The following is a 15,004-nucleotide window of genomic DNA, read 5'->3' as shown; positions in this document are numbered from 1 at the left end:
GCGCGCCGCCGCCGCCTCGTGGGCCGCGCGGGGGTAAAACGGAGCGGGGTGAATGAATGGGGCTTCTTTTCGGGGCGCCGCGGCGGAGCTCTCTCCCGCCTTGAGGCCTGGACTGGCTGATCGCCCGACGTCCGGGCCTCCGAGCCGCCGGCTCCCGGAAGCCGCCTCGAGCGGCGCTGAAAGTTGCCTGGAGCATCCGGGCCTTTTCGATGTGGACACGTTTGCTCCAACTTTGAGCTGTTAATGTCCTGTGTCGAACAAGCTCTGGTACCAGCCTTGCCAGTATTCAGTCGCTTATCTAACTTAGGGTCCTAAGCGTTGGTGTTTTATCCACTTAGCCAGCCTCTTGCCTGTTTAAGCGACCACTGGGCCGGCAATAAGGACATATGACAAGGAAAAGTATGGTGGAGACTCCTGGATTAACTGTCTAACCACAAGAGACGTGATCCGCTCTTAAAATACAGGTGCTCCTCGATTTACGATGGGATTGCGTTCCGATAAACCCATCATGAATCGAAAATGCCTTTAATGCCCAGATAAACCCATCGTCTAAGTTGAAAACTTGTAAGTCGGTGACTTCTTGAAGACACAGTTCTGATTTAAGGAAAAAAAAGTTTCGATTTTTTCCTTAAGGTTGCATGCCTTTCCTAATCAATCGTTAGGTTAAAAACAAAACATTTAATTTCAGCTTTGTATAATTACCACCTTGGCACGTATTAATTTCCAGTGAGTTGGCTGTAGTTTAGACTAAAGGGAATGTTTTCAGACGTTTGAAAGATAATTCTTACTTTGAAAATCTAAAGACCCAGCATCTGGTTTAATCTACTCTTCAAGTAGTTATCTTGGCATTCTTCAGTGCCATACAAAGTTAACATGACTTCATGCTTTTAATGATAAACCCGGGCCGGGCGCGGTGGCTCAAGCCTGTAATCCCAGCACTTTGGGAGGCCGAGACGGGCGGATCACGAGGTCAGGAGATAAAGACCATCCTGGCTAACACGGTGGAACCCCGTCTATACTAAAAAAAATACAAAAAACTAGCCGGGCGAGGTGGCGGGCGCCTGTAGTCCCAGCTACTCGGGAGGCTGAGGCAGGAGAATGGCGTAAACCCGGGAGGCGGAGCTTGCAGTGAGCTGAGATCCGGCCACTGCACTCCAGCCTGGGCCACAGAGCGAGACTCCGTCTCAAAAAAATAAAAAAATAAACCCCTAAATTCGTCATAGATGTTTTTAGTGCCACTTTTTTCAAAAGCTATTTAAAATGTTTCTCTTTTCCAGGATGGAATCTATCTTGTAAAATGTCCTCTTCACACATGGTAGAATCTCCTGTGTTGTTTGGCCGAGGAGGCTATATTTCTTTTCTGGCAAAATTTTAAGCCAAAATCTACCAGTTATAGTCACTTCAGAAACATTGAGTGGGGGTCAACTATAGGCCAGTTTCTGGAGACTTAAACATGGGGAAAATTTGCATATTATCCTTAAGGAACTCACGGTATGATCTTGGCAAATGAATAGACCAGCTCTAGTGGAACAAGAGGCTCTTCTGAGTTTAGGGTGAAGAACTAACACATATAGGATCGGGGCATCATTAATTTTGCCTTTTCATATTTGCATGTGGCATGACTTCTGTCTTATAAAAGTCTATCTCCCTATATTTCTGCTATAAGCAACCACATTTCAACCTATTGGGCTATACTGTAAAGATCATGGTTTTAATTCAGAAAAGTTGATTATTTAATCTAGGTGACTTGTGTTTTTTTTTCAGGGAGACGTGGGGTTTTAGCTTCCAGGAAACAGGATCAACTCCTAAAAAATGAAGCTGATGGTTCCTATTAACTTTGTTTTAATTATTTATTTAAGCTAAGAATAGAATATGGGTTTCTACCAATTAAAAAATATTCAGCTTATGTTTGAAGTTATAGATGTTTTCTAGATTCAAGCATATCCTAATAGCTTGTCTGTGGTTTAATTGTATGGAATAATTGGATATTAATTGTTGAGGCCCAGGTCTTGCCCATTCTGAAGTAGTTTTTAAATAAGCTTTCTTTATTTTTAGTTGACTTCCCAGAGATATACTATTGTCTAATCAAGTTAGATAATCTCAAGACCTATAAGTTTACAAATATATCTGATCACTTTCCTCTCCTGATAAATTCAGACTTTCCCATCTTTATTGCTACCTGATAAATCAGTGGCTAGTCAGTCTTCATGGTCCATCAAATGTCACTGAGGTTGAGGCCCTTCAATCTTAACTCTGGATTGACTGTTTAAAACATAATGGCACTTGGTAAAAAAAAAAAAATTGAATTTGAATGGAGTCTGTCTAGTAAGAGATCAGCTTCCCTCCCTGATGTTGCTGGCACACCGGCATGATTGCTGGTTCCATTGGATATGGATCTGAATTTTCAGCGTATTTGAACAGTATTAAGGAAGGGTTTTGCAATGGAGACAGAAGGTGACGTTAGGTGGTTCCTAAGGTGGGGTTTGGTCAGTCCCCTAATAGCTTGTTTTCAGTGTATCGAGACCAGGAGAATTGATTTACTTCAGACCTATTTTTTGAAACTCCCTATTGGTCTGGTGTCATGGGTTTAGAGAGATTCTCAACTTCGTTTTCCATTTTCCTTAGATAATAGCACTTCATGAGCACCATATGTGAAGCACACATATGTTTTGACTCTCCGAACAGTGCCACATTGGCGTTGTCATCATTTACAGATGACATCTGAGAGCTAGGGTGACTTGCTCAAGCCCAAGCAGCTGGTAGCAGAGTTGGGATCTTAACCCTCAGTGCACCAGTGTTTTCAAGAGAGAACTTCATCGTGGAGAACTAGAGAATATTTAGTTAAGTTTAGGCTAAAGTTACATCTAGTTTTAGACTAATTTAGTACTCCCTTTAAGAAAAAAAAAACAGAACAGCTGTGCAGTTAGGAATGTGGAGGGGATTTGAATGAGGAGGAGGCAGGTTTGAGTTAGAACAGTCTTTGTTGAATGAGTACTGTGTTTGAAGAAGGGGAAGTTGAAGTTAAGTTGTCCTAAAATACAGCAAGGAAGAGGAGGTGCTTAATACCACGGAAAAAAGTCTGTGTCATGTTTCGAAGAGGTTAAAAGTAATTTGATAGTATATGTCATGCTGCTGACATATTTCCATGTGTTTGATATCTTCCCAGCAAAATAATCAGCTCTTATTTTCCCTTACAGAGTCAACTGTTCATTTTATTTCAAAATTGGAGCATGTCGTCATGGAGACAGGTGCTCTCGGTTGCACAATAAACCGACGTTTAGCCAGGTTTGTTTGCCCTTTTTTTTTTTTTCATGTAAATTTAAAACCTTCATGTTCTTTTCAAAGACAGTTAATTTCTACATTTTTTTCTCTAGTGGTTGCATTTTCCATTTGTGTTGATAAGTATGTTCTTCTATTTAATGAGAGTGAGGCAGGTGAGCCACTTCCAGTGGAAGGCCTGAGGCCACCACTCCTTGTTTTTATCATTAGAGAAACTTTAAAAATTAGTTTTTGATGTTCGTGTGTAGGCTGTGCCTGATATTTGCTGCCCTGCCATCTTCCGTACCCCATGTAATGGACATGGGTCCAGAGGGGGTGGCCATGCCAGCCGTGGCTTAGCCTCTTCCAGGCACCAGTGGACACGGAGTGGGCTTTCTGCTCTGCTGTCTCCAGGCAATAGAGGTGATGGAGCCACCTTAAAAGCTGGCATGATTGTCACCAGGCCCGTCTTGCTGCTCGAGTTTCCCTGGCTACGTCCTCACTTTCCCATCACTAGTTGAGGAAACAGCGAGTTGTGTCGTGTCATGGAAACATGAAAAATGAAACTGAAAGGTAGAAAGTGGGCCGTAAATTACTCCTAGCAGGTCTGTTAGGTTAGTTGAGGAGTGCCTGTTATCCTGGGCTTGGATCTGCTCTGAGTGAGTTCAATCAAAAGTTGTGATTTTTGATAGTTTTATTTTTGGTTAATTGAAGAAAAGGCAAAGGTTAGTACACTATAAAGGATCACTTACGGATTAGAGGGAGAAGGCACCTCTAATAGGAGCAGAAAACTTGTGCCCAAGTTGATGAGAACACCTGAAATTTGAAAATCTGTGCCCACGTCTTTCCAGATGGAGGGCTGGGGAGCTCCTTCTAACCCAGCCTTGAAGTCTAAATGTGCAGCCTCTGAGCTGTTGAGTAGCTATAGTGTGCGGCCCCCGGGAGCTGCCAGCTCTGCCTCTGAGCTCACATCTGTCAGCATTTCAGAAAAATCTACCACGTGGTGTAAGTGAGCTGGGAGAAGGAAACGTGGGTTTTTTCTGGTTGAAGCCCATGGACGACCCCATAGCACACGACGTTTTTAGAAGGGAAGAGGATGATGTCTTTTCCTTCCATTATCCTAATTACCAAGTGGTTAGTATAACAGCAATCTGTCTTTTGATAGCTTTGAAAATGTTTCTTTTTATGAATTTCAAAATCTTGGAGAACCAGTATGAAATTTTTTGCGTATTGTAATTGGTTTTTCCTTAATGTTTTGATTTATGAACTGAGTCTCCCCTAACTAAACCAGTGGCCGTGGATTGTGCTGTAACCAAGCATCTTAGGTGCCACCCAGTTCTTTGATTTTGGGGAGTGTCCCAAGTGTTAGGCCGAGAGAAATCAGCTGTTCCCTATTGTAAAAGTTTTCTTTAATCTGGCCGGAGGCACTTTCTTTATGTTTTTCTGGATCATAGATTACCTGAGCATGTGAAATGTAAAGTTAATTTAGGTGCTCCAGATCAGTGGTGGGGAGAGTCCATTGGAGCTCGATGGGGTCAGTAGTATGTGTCAGCTTAAGCATCCTAGTTTGATGTGTGGGTTTGTTTGGGTTGGTTTTAGGCAATGCTAGCCACCCCTGGCTTTCCCATTAGACTGCATTACCTCTTCACGTTAAGCTTCCTTTATTAAATAGCCACTGCCAGAATACCTGAGTGAGACCAACTGAATTTTACTGTTGAATAATTGGGCTCAGTTTAGCTTTTCATCAGAGTTGTCATGCTATGGTCATTTCAGTTCAAAGCTGAGTCAGATCAGCTTTGGGAAGCTTCCCAGGCTTGAGTTCAGTTGACTCAGGGCAGTACTTGACGGCTTAGGGAAGAGACGGGGCCCTGATGCAGGTGCCTGTTTGAGTCTGAGTGGTTCAGCGTGGACAGTTGGTCAGACCTCCCTCTTAGGTGGGCTTCCCAGCTGCACACCTTTGACTGAGGGACTGTTCGTACAGCCACTCCCCTTTAAACAGGGCTAGAAATGGAGCTGGCTGGTTTTGCAAAACCACCACTTACAAAACTGCTTCACATGGATATTGTTGAGACTAAAAATTCATTTTTCTAAGTCATGCGAGTGATTGCTTTAGCTTGTAAATCATAATTCAGGGTGGGTTTTTTAATAAGCTGCTTACAGTGATATGGACATTAAGATTCATGTAATATATTAGCCTACTAACTTAAACATGGTTTGTTTTTTCAGACAACTTGATTTTAAGAAGAACGGTACAGTGTAAGGTTTCAAGTCTGCCTGATCCAGTTTAAAGCACAAGGGCTAAAAGGATTTTTTTTCCTTAAAAGAAGGATCGGAAAAGAGCAAATGTTTTAAGCTATTGTATTATGTAAACAGAGATCCCACCAAGAAAGTGTAAATCAGAGCCGGGTGTCCATGACAGCTGACAGACCTGTTTGGTGTGCCTGTTTTGCTAGGAGACCAGAGAACTTGATGTACTGCAGACAGCTGAGTTACACATTTGGTTTTGAGAAATTATCTTGTGTGAGGAATATGATTATCAATGTGAATTTTTCCACATATTGGTGTCTGCTAGCTTGAAGGACAAGAAAATGTTACTATTCTATTATTTATTTTGCATTAAACACTTTAACATTGAAAACGTGGGACTACTCAAAACAATACAGTTCCTTCTTGGTTGCTGGCTGACTTGACCCAAGTCACTGCTCAAACTCTGTTTTCATAATATGATGGTTTTGGTGTACTCTTCAGAAGACAAGTGTCTGACTTGCGGGAAAAAAACAAACGTTTAGCCATTTGCAAACAAATTGTCTCTTTGCAATTGTCTAATATATGCACAGCAGCCAGTAGAATTCCCCTTTTTATTTTTTTTTCCCCGCAGACCATCTTGATTCAAAACATCTATCGTAATCCCCAAAACAGTGCACAGACGGCTGACGGCTCACACTGTAAGTCCCACAGTTGGAGAAATTTTTTTAAAACAATGGTGTTAAAGAGCCCACTCTTAATTGAGACAAATAATGTTGGCTTCTGAGCTGCTGACATAGAGCTGTTGCAAACAGGACAAGGTGCTGGAACTCCTTGGCGCACACAGCAAGAACTTGATACTTGGCCATGTTCAGGAGGCTTTTCCCTTCTAGGGAAGGTCACTGGCCCGGCCACCTCCATTGATTGACATTTGTCATGAGAGCAGGTCCGTCCATGTGAAATGGATTTGAACATTTTGAGCCGTTCATTGGTCTTTACAGTGACTGAACCCCTGGCCTTTATTAAGTTCTTTCTGTAAAATTAAAACTCTTAGGAATATTAAGGAATCAATAAGGTAAGTTGCCCAATAAGTGTGGGTTTTATTTCACCATTATAATTTTTCCTCCAGGAAGTGGAGATTTCATGATATGTAACAATTGTATTTCTCTAATACAGTAATTTTTTCCATCAGTTTATGTAAGCATTATTCTTTCCGAGTTCATTAAAAATTTTCTGTCACATCTAAGAACATGTTGGTGCTAGCCTGGCAAACTATTTGTGCTTTTACCTGAATTGGAATTTTGAAAAGGAGAGTGTTCACGTTCTGTAAGCAGAAGTACAAGATTGGCATATCATGAGACCTCTGTTAGACTGCAGTGTTAGGGATTTCAAGACAGCCACCAACTAAGAAAACGCCTCTGCTTCTCAAGAAAATAACTTGCTCTTTTTTCAGCACTGAATCTCAACTGAAGCACTTGCCAGAGGCAGCCGGTTAAGTGTTTACCTTTAATTTTCCATAATATAAAGTTGTTGCGTTTTGTATTTCAGACCATTGCCCTCTTGAACATTTACCGTAACCCTCAAAACTCTTCCCAGTCTGCTGACGGTTTGCGCTGTAAGTTCATACAAGTTCCTTCCCCGGTTCCCTGGGCTTGCGTGTCAGAGCTCAGTGTCCACTCCATCTGGTCTGCCGTGCTAGTGTCAAGGACCACGTTTCACTAGAGGTGGCAAGGAGCTTTTGTCCCACTGACCCCACGGAAACCTCTGTTGGAGATCTGAACTCCCACCATATGTTAAGGGAAAAAGTAACTGGCAAGGGTGCTCTTTAAAACAGTCTGGAGCTGGGCCGGGCGCGGTGGCTCACGCCTGTAATCCCAGCGCTTTGGGAGGCCAAGGCGGGTGGATCATGAGGTCAGGAGTTCAAGACCAATCTGGCCAACATGGTGAAACCCCATCACTACTAAAAATACAAAAATTAGCTGGGCATGGTGGCAGATGCCTGTAATCTCAGCTTCTAGGGAGGCTGAGGCAGAGAATTGCTTGAACCTGGGAGGCAGAGGTTGCAGTGAACTGAGATCGTGCCACTGCACTCCAGCCTGGGCGACAGAGCGAGACTCCGTCTCTAAAAAAAAGTCTGTAGGTGCTGCTGCCCACTCCTCCTTTACTTTGGCCGCCATCCTAGACAGAACGTACTGGAATTAAACATCGAGTCATAGTCTTCCCTCTTAAGAGCAACAATATTTGAATGTTTCTCTCACTTTCTGGATTTTTAAAAAGCAAACTTTTGAAGTTACTTTTTGAGATTTTCTTTCTCATTAGCCTTTTTTCCCTGAACTCCGTTTTGGAGTGCACGCTTTAGTTGTGAGGGCATTGTTCTGAGAGCATTCCCCAAATGAGGGTCTGCAGCTTGCGTTGACTCCTGAGTTCCTCGCCCACCAGCCCTGTGCTGACCCGTCTAACCCATGTGGGGGTGCTCCACTCACATAGGCCCTTGGCAGAAAAGATGGTCCGTTCTGCCCACACACTGCCTGGACACAGTCTCCAACTCTAGGAGATGGAACTGGTTTGCTCCATTTAGAAACAGATCGAAATTGGGCATTCAGTAGATACTACCATTTTTTTCCTGTACTGGGAAATTAAATTTAGGTTGTGAATATTTATTTAATGATAATTTTTAGAGAAGGCGATACAGATGAGTATGATTGGAAAGTTCAGAAAACTAAAATTTGATTTTTACAGCCATCCAACTATAGAATCATTGGAATTCAGTCATTTATGGATAAATTAAAATGAACACCTGGACTCTTGTTAAAATCAAAAAGTCCAAAGACAGACACTTCCCATTCACCATTCTGTTTTAAAGCAGTAAAAATCCAGGTACCCTTGGATATCTACAGGCCTAAATTGTGTACACCCTTGAACCAGAGCCCCTCAGTTAATAGGGTCACCGGCACAGGGTAGATGATCCCAGGGGACATCCCCTCTCGAGCTGGCCCCACACTGGGAGGCCTCGGGGTTGTGCTTCCTTGTGCACAGTGGGGCACATTTCTGTGTGTGGATGAGATTTTCCTGTCAACTTTTCCTGCCAACACACTAGATGCTTTTCAGTGCTGATACTGACCTGATAGTAGAGATTTCTTTCCCTGAGTCGAATGGTAGCAGGATTTACTTGGTAACCCTTGGTTTAAAATACCTGTTTTTTTTGTTTGTTTGTTTGTTTTCTTTTGTTTTTAAGGAAATAAGATCAATAGGTGGAGGGAAATGTTTCTATGTGCACTTATTAAATAATTTTTGTTAACAATCCTGCCCTGGGATAAAAGTGAATGGAAGTAGATGACTAAGTAACAGTAATTAATTCTTTGCCCTGATCGTTTATTTGGGGACTGTGTATGCTTTATTGACAATAGAATGTTGTATTAGTTTTCTTTGTGTCTTTATTTGCAGTTCACAGCACTTTTGTTTTGCATATGCTACAAACTAAAAGTTTAGCAATTACCTTATATTCCAATTCTGGGGTCCAGATTATACAAATTAGATGAAATTCTAATTCGTCATTTTAGGAAGAAATCAATTACCTAAAATTACTGGCTCTTTTTAACATATCCTTTAGTATGTAGAAAAATAAGCATCAAATGCATGGGTTAAAGTTAACTATCAATCCCAGTTTAAGAATGATATTTCTATAAGAAAACTTGCTTTATTTTCCAAGTTGTATTTAACATAAGCTGAGTCATAAATAAGTTTTTAATCGTATCTTAATGCATTTGTCTCTGCCTTTCAAGTCCCTTTTGATTGAAACATTTTAAGCAGAATAAATATAGCTAATAGTTTAAAATAATCACCACAAAACCGTTTCTCAAAGCTGCTAAAACTTTGAGCATGTAGATATTTTTTTCCTCTTCACATTCTTTGTGATGTGGAAAAGGAAATGAGTTTGAAATAGTAAAATCCACCCTTTGGAACAGGCTTCTTTGGCCGTTTGTAACTTGATTTCTGCTCAGGGAGGAACGTACATTCCCAGTAGCTTTTCAGTTGGGGTATCCTGTGATATGATTGGCAGGTTGTCCGAGTAGTTACACTTAATAAAATTAGGGTTTGAAAGCAAAGTAGTTTCCTGGAAGTTCAAAAATAACTAAAACAGCTCCAGATGGCTTAGAAAGTGAACTTAAATCATTCTCAGAATTAGAATATAAGAAGTTATTTTTTATCTTTAATGACAAAAAGGGGGCCGGGCACGGTGGCTCACGCCTGTAATCCCAGCACTTTGGGAAGCTGAGGCGAGTGGATCACAAGGTCGAGAGATCAAGACCATCCTGGTCAACATGATGAAACCCCGTCTCTACTAAAACTACAAAAATTAGCCAAGATCACGCCACTGCACTCCAGCCTGGAGACAGCGAGACTGTGTCTCAGAAAAAAAAAAGATAAAAAGAGTTTTTAGCAAGCTCAAAGACCCTTGTGCCAGCAGTCAGATGCCCACGTTGGGTGCACAGGCGAAGGGAGCCGACCCAATGTGGAAACCAGTCAGGCTTTTGCCAGCCCCTAGTCTAGCTGATTTGAACATATTTGTTGATGAACCAGCTCTGTGATTTCTCGGGTTTAGAGAACTCTAGAATTTGAACATAGAATTTGATAGAATGGGCCAGGCGCAGTGGCTCACCCCTGTAATCCCAGCACTGTGGGAGGCTGAGATGGGCAGATCACGTGAGGTCAGGAGTTTGAGACCAGTCTGGCCAACATGGTGAAACCCTGTCTCTACTAAAAATACAAAAATCAGCCAGACATGGTGGTGCATGCTTGTAGTCCCACCTGCTTGGGAGGCTGAGGAAGAAGATTTGCTTGAACCCAGGAAGTGGAGGTTGCAGTGAGCCGAGAATGCGCCACTGCACTCCAGCCTGGAGTGGACAGAGACTCCGTCTCAAAAAAAAAAAAAAATTAATTAAATTTGATAGAGTGATGTTAGAGATAGAGTGTAAATTTGCAGAATCTACCCATGCAACAGACATGATTTTGCCTAATACATGTGAATTATGAGGAATAAACTGATGAAAATAGTTTGGGAATATAAAACATAAGAATGCTTGCGCCGGGCACGGTGGCTCACGCCTGTAATCCCAGCACTTTGGGAGGCTGAGGCAGGTGGATCACGAGGTCAGGAGAGTTCAAGACTATCCTGGCCAAGATGGTGAAACCCCATCTCTACTAAAAATACAAAACTTAGCTGGGCCTGGTGGCGGGTGCCTGTAATTCCACCTACTCGGGAGGCTGAGGTAGAGAATTGCTTGAACCTGGGAAGCGGAGGTTGCAGTGAGCCAAGATTGTGCCACTGCACTTAAGCCTGGGCGATAGTGAGACTGTCTCAAAAAAAAAAAAAAAAAAGCTTTCATCAGCAAAACATTGTAACCTTCCCTTTATTTGAGGGCATCCACAATACTGTAATGTTAAGTGGTAACTGTCCTACTGAGTCTTCATGGTTGCTTGGGTTTTAATCACATACATGAGGAAGAATTGGAGAGCATACCATGGCTGGCCATCCATAAAAGACTAGTTAGGAGCATAAGCTTTTAATCACTGACCCTGCTTTCAGGTTTCATTTTAAACTTATAGAAGAAGGGAAGACATCAGTGTGCTTACTTGGCCTTTACTCTAAATCTTAAAAGGAAGAAAGTTCTAATATTTCTTAGTTTGAGCCCAGGTGTAGTGTCTCACACCTGTAATCCCAGCACTTTGGAGGCCAAGGCAAGCGGATCACTTGAGGTCAGGAGTTTGAGACCAGCCTGCCAACATGGTGAAACCCTGTCTCCACTAAAAATAAAAATAAAAGTAAAATTAGCCGGGCCTGTTGGCGGGCATCTGTAGTCCCAGCAACTCTGGAGGCTGAGGCAGGAGAATCGCTTGAACCTGGGAGGTGGAGGTTGCAGTGAGCTGAGATGGTGCCACTGCACTCCAGCCTGGGCAACAGAGCAAGACTGCATCTCGTGGGGGTAAAAAAAAATTGGTAGTTTGAGAGTCACCTTTTTCCTCACACTTTCTGAAAATGTGGCCCTTTTGATGCTGATTAAAGCTGGTTGTGATTTTAACATTTTAGTAGCCAGAATCGAGACTGTCACGGGGGCATTTACAATCTCACCACACTTGACACCATTCACAAGTAGCCATGTGGCTCAGTCTCCTGAGTGCTCCTGCAGAGTGCAGCTCTGCCAGGCTTTTCTCTAGATAATCTCATGTGTGTTACTGTAGCGGTTTGAGTTGAAGCACAAGAGTTCACTCAGTTAACATGTTCTAACCAGCAAGATTTCTGTTGTTTCCAGGTGCCGTGAGCGATGTTGAGATGCAGGAACACTATGATGAATTTTTTGAGGTGAGAGAATTGACCTCTGTATTGACTTCAGAGATAGACCTGTTGACCTTCTGTATCTGTTTGGAAGGATTTAAAATTTTCTCCGCTAATAAACGTACATGAGTTATATCTAATGACACGTTTTCATGTATAACGAGTCTTAAACCACTGTGATCTCCCTTCAGGAGGTTTTTACAGAGATGGAGGAGAAGTATGGGGAAGTTGAGGAGATGAACGTCTGTGACAACCTGGGAGACCACCTGGTGGGGAACGTGTACGTCAAGGTAGGAGCCAGGGCAAGACAGCAGCGCGGCTGCTTAGTGTGCCGCGGCCGAGGCCGACAGGCGAGGATGAGGTGCCTGCCGCTGTGCACCTTGAGATCCTGAATGCTGGGGTGCACAGCAGGGCTCGGGTGCACTGGCTCAGCGCCTACCTCCTGTGTCGTGTATGGCAGTGGCCGGCCTGCACATGCACCCAGCCAGCAGAACGGAAGGACGGATGGTACACCACAGCCATCGTTAGTCCAGTGTAGAATATTTGGTACCTGTTGGTTAGAAGCTGTTTGGACTAAGGAAAAGTTAGGTTTACTCACATGTTTGGTTTCTTTTTCTTTTTTAGTGAATAAAACTTTGCTCACACAGCCATATTTGCTCCCTTAACCAGTTGAATTTGAAAATGAAAGCAACATTTGGCTAAATCTTAAACTATCTTGATGTTAATCTCATTGAAAATTTTACATTTTCCTATAATACTATAATATTTTAAAATTATCCTATAATACTATTGCACCTTATCCCTGAGTGTGTACATCTCTCTGATACATGCTTGGATCAGTGACTGAGAAAGTGTCATTAAAGCGTGGATGACAAGCACTTTTGTTTTTGTCTTTTCAGTTTCGCCGTGAGGAAGATGCGGAAAAGGCCGTGATTGACTTGAATAACCGTTGGTTTAATGGACAGCCGATCCATGCCGAGCTGTCACCCGTGACGGACTTCAGAGAAGCCTGCTGCCGTCAGTATGAGATGGGGTGAGTGAGGAGCGACCAGTGACCTGGGGACTGAGGGCAGTCCGGGGCTGTGTGCACACGAGGTAATAAGTGTCTCCTTCCAACCCACAGAGAATGCACACGAGGCGGCTTCTGCAACTTCATGCATTTGAAGCCCATTTCCAGAGAGCTGCGGCGGGAGCTGTATGGGCGCCGTCGCAAGAAGTGAGTATCCTGTGCCCATCGTTAAGCCCTCACACCCCCCCTTCCAAAAAAAAATGTGGCATAGGTGTCATTTCTGTTTTTCAAAAGGCAGTTGCTTAGAACATAATACATATTTAAAAATATCCACGTCCTCTTTGGAGAAGAATATTCAGCTGCACACAGGTAACTTCATTATCCAACTTCTCAAGTAGAGGACAGACCTTAGTATCCAAGCGAGAGGGCGCTTAGCGGGGCGGCCACGGACATGAGGCTCGTGGAGAAAGTGACATGCAGTTTATTCTTCCGGATATTACGAAGAAGAATTAAAATAGATGTTGTAACCTCCTTTAGATCAGGGATGGCTTCCCTGGGACTCATTGGAGGAAGAATTGTCTTGGGCCACACATAAAATACAGTAATGATTGCTGTTAACTTTTTTTAAAATCACAAAAAAGTCTCATAATGTTTTAAGCAAGTTGATGAATTTGTGTTGGGCCGCAGGTCGGAAAAGCTTTTGCTTTAAATACTTCACATGTCCATTGGGGTTTCTTTTGGTTTTGTTTGTTGGTTTTAGGGCATTTCCTTATGTCTTGGGATCGGTGGCATTCTCCCTTCGGGACACTGGCAGAATCAGGCCCAGTGGTCACATGTGTCTGATCCTGCATTTAAATGCCCGACAGCCAGGTCACAGAGCAGAGAAAATCAAGATGTCAGAATCGAACCGATTGAGTTCTGAGTCTGGAGAGGTTCTCCTCCCTCTTCTGTTAAACATGGATTAGGAAATAGATGGGTGGTGATTGTTTTATTGTCAGCATTAAAGAAGCATAAAAGAAAAACAGCTCTGCTCTCCCCAACCCAAAAACTGGCCTGATGGACACAGCAGCCAGGAACGCCTGAAGCATGGGGTCAGTGCGGGTTGAAGCTGGATGTGTCCAGCTCATTTTGATGAGGATTTCCTGTGATCATTTGGGTCGGTGCTAGAGGAAAGGTGGAGGGTGTACACCTGTTCGTTTCTAAGCTGCACGTTGTTTTCCCCTGGAACTTTGAACACCTGAAGTCAGGGCGCCTCGCGGTCACCACGTGCAGTCTCCTCAGCAGCGCATTTCTTTAGCAGTGCTGTTGACTTGAGGAGATGCGTGGCATTTCAAAGTGTGAGTTGTGGTTCTGTGTTGCATGCTCTGGTTTGGATGGCATGGTTTTGTTTCTTTTCCTTGGTTGCAGGCATAGATCAAGATCCCGATCCCGGGAGCGTCGTTCTCGGTCTAGAGACCGTGGTCGTGGCGGTGGCGGTGGCGGTGGTGGAGGCGGCGGTGGACGGGAGCGTGACAGGAGGCGGTCGAGAGATCGTGAAAGATCTGGGCGATTCTGAGCCATGCCATTTTTACCTTATGTCTGCTAGAAAGTGTTGTAGTTGATTGACCAAACCAGTTCATAAGGGGAATTTTTTTTAAAAAACAACAAAAAAAAAACATACAAAGATGGGTTTCTGAATAAAATTTGTAGTGATAAGAGTATTCGTGGTGTAACTTATTTCTTGTGGAAGTTCTTTAAATTTCTCTCTAAATCTGCTAGTCATCTTGGAGGTAAAGGTTAATATTCATCTACCACTTTGAGTATGAATGAAATCATATTTTTTATCTTAGGGCATGAACTAAAACACATACCAGGTGAGGGGAAACATTCTTGTTATCTACATGTTAACAAATAATCCAGAATTTCTCGAGGCTGTCATGGAGAGCCTTGTGAGGTCTCTTTTGTAACTAGTTAATGAAGAAGTGCTTAGCTGCCATCAGTAGACACGGTGTAGACTGCACGGATGTCGGGAAGAAGGCTGATCCTGTGATGAGACACAGCGGGTGGGCCCGACCCATGTTACCTTCTCATTCCTGCGAGTTTGTGTCAAGAACCCAGTGCGTTCCCGGGAGGCGCGTGGGAGGGAGTGTGGATGCCCGTGCAGCACACCGAGGGCCGGT

General features: G+C 43.2%; 1 protein-coding gene across 4 annotated transcripts in view; it reads left to right on the top strand.

Moving 5' to 3' along the window:
• The window catches only part of LOC105520394 (splicing factor U2AF 35 kDa subunit), a 27,162-nt gene extending 12,617 nt beyond the window's left edge, over window positions 1-14,545 (top strand). The window contains exons 1-8 of one of the 4 annotated variants that reach the window (XM_011954116.1): window positions 3,123-3,285; window positions 6,137-6,203; window positions 7,051-7,117; window positions 11,814-11,863; window positions 12,028-12,126; window positions 12,736-12,869; window positions 12,960-13,052; window positions 14,253-14,545. In XM_011954116.1, coding sequence (XP_011809506.1) covers window positions 11,834-11,863; window positions 12,028-12,126; window positions 12,736-12,869; window positions 12,960-13,052; window positions 14,253-14,400 — 504 coding nt within the window. In that variant the 5' untranslated portion in view covers window positions 3,123-3,285; window positions 6,137-6,203; window positions 7,051-7,117; window positions 11,814-11,833 and the 3' untranslated portion in view covers window positions 14,401-14,545. Of the gene's footprint in view, window positions 1-3,122; window positions 3,290-6,136; window positions 6,204-6,955; window positions 6,994-7,050; window positions 7,118-11,813; window positions 11,864-12,027; window positions 12,127-12,735; window positions 12,870-12,959; window positions 13,053-14,252 lie in introns of those variants that run through there. The other 3 variants (XM_011954113.1, XM_011954114.1, XM_011954115.1) reach the window with 3 other exon arrangements.
• Window positions 14,546-15,004: the final 459 nt, after the last annotated feature.

The sequence above is a fragment of the Colobus angolensis genome, unplaced genomic scaffold (assembly GCF_000951035.1).
Source record: "Colobus angolensis palliatus isolate OR3802 unplaced genomic scaffold, Cang.pa_1.0 Scaffold38, whole genome shotgun sequence".
Lineage (NCBI taxonomy): Eukaryota > Metazoa > Chordata > Mammalia > Primates > Cercopithecidae > Colobus > Colobus angolensis.
Note: the sequence above shows the minus strand (reverse complement) of the source record. Positions and strands in the feature narration are given on the sequence as shown.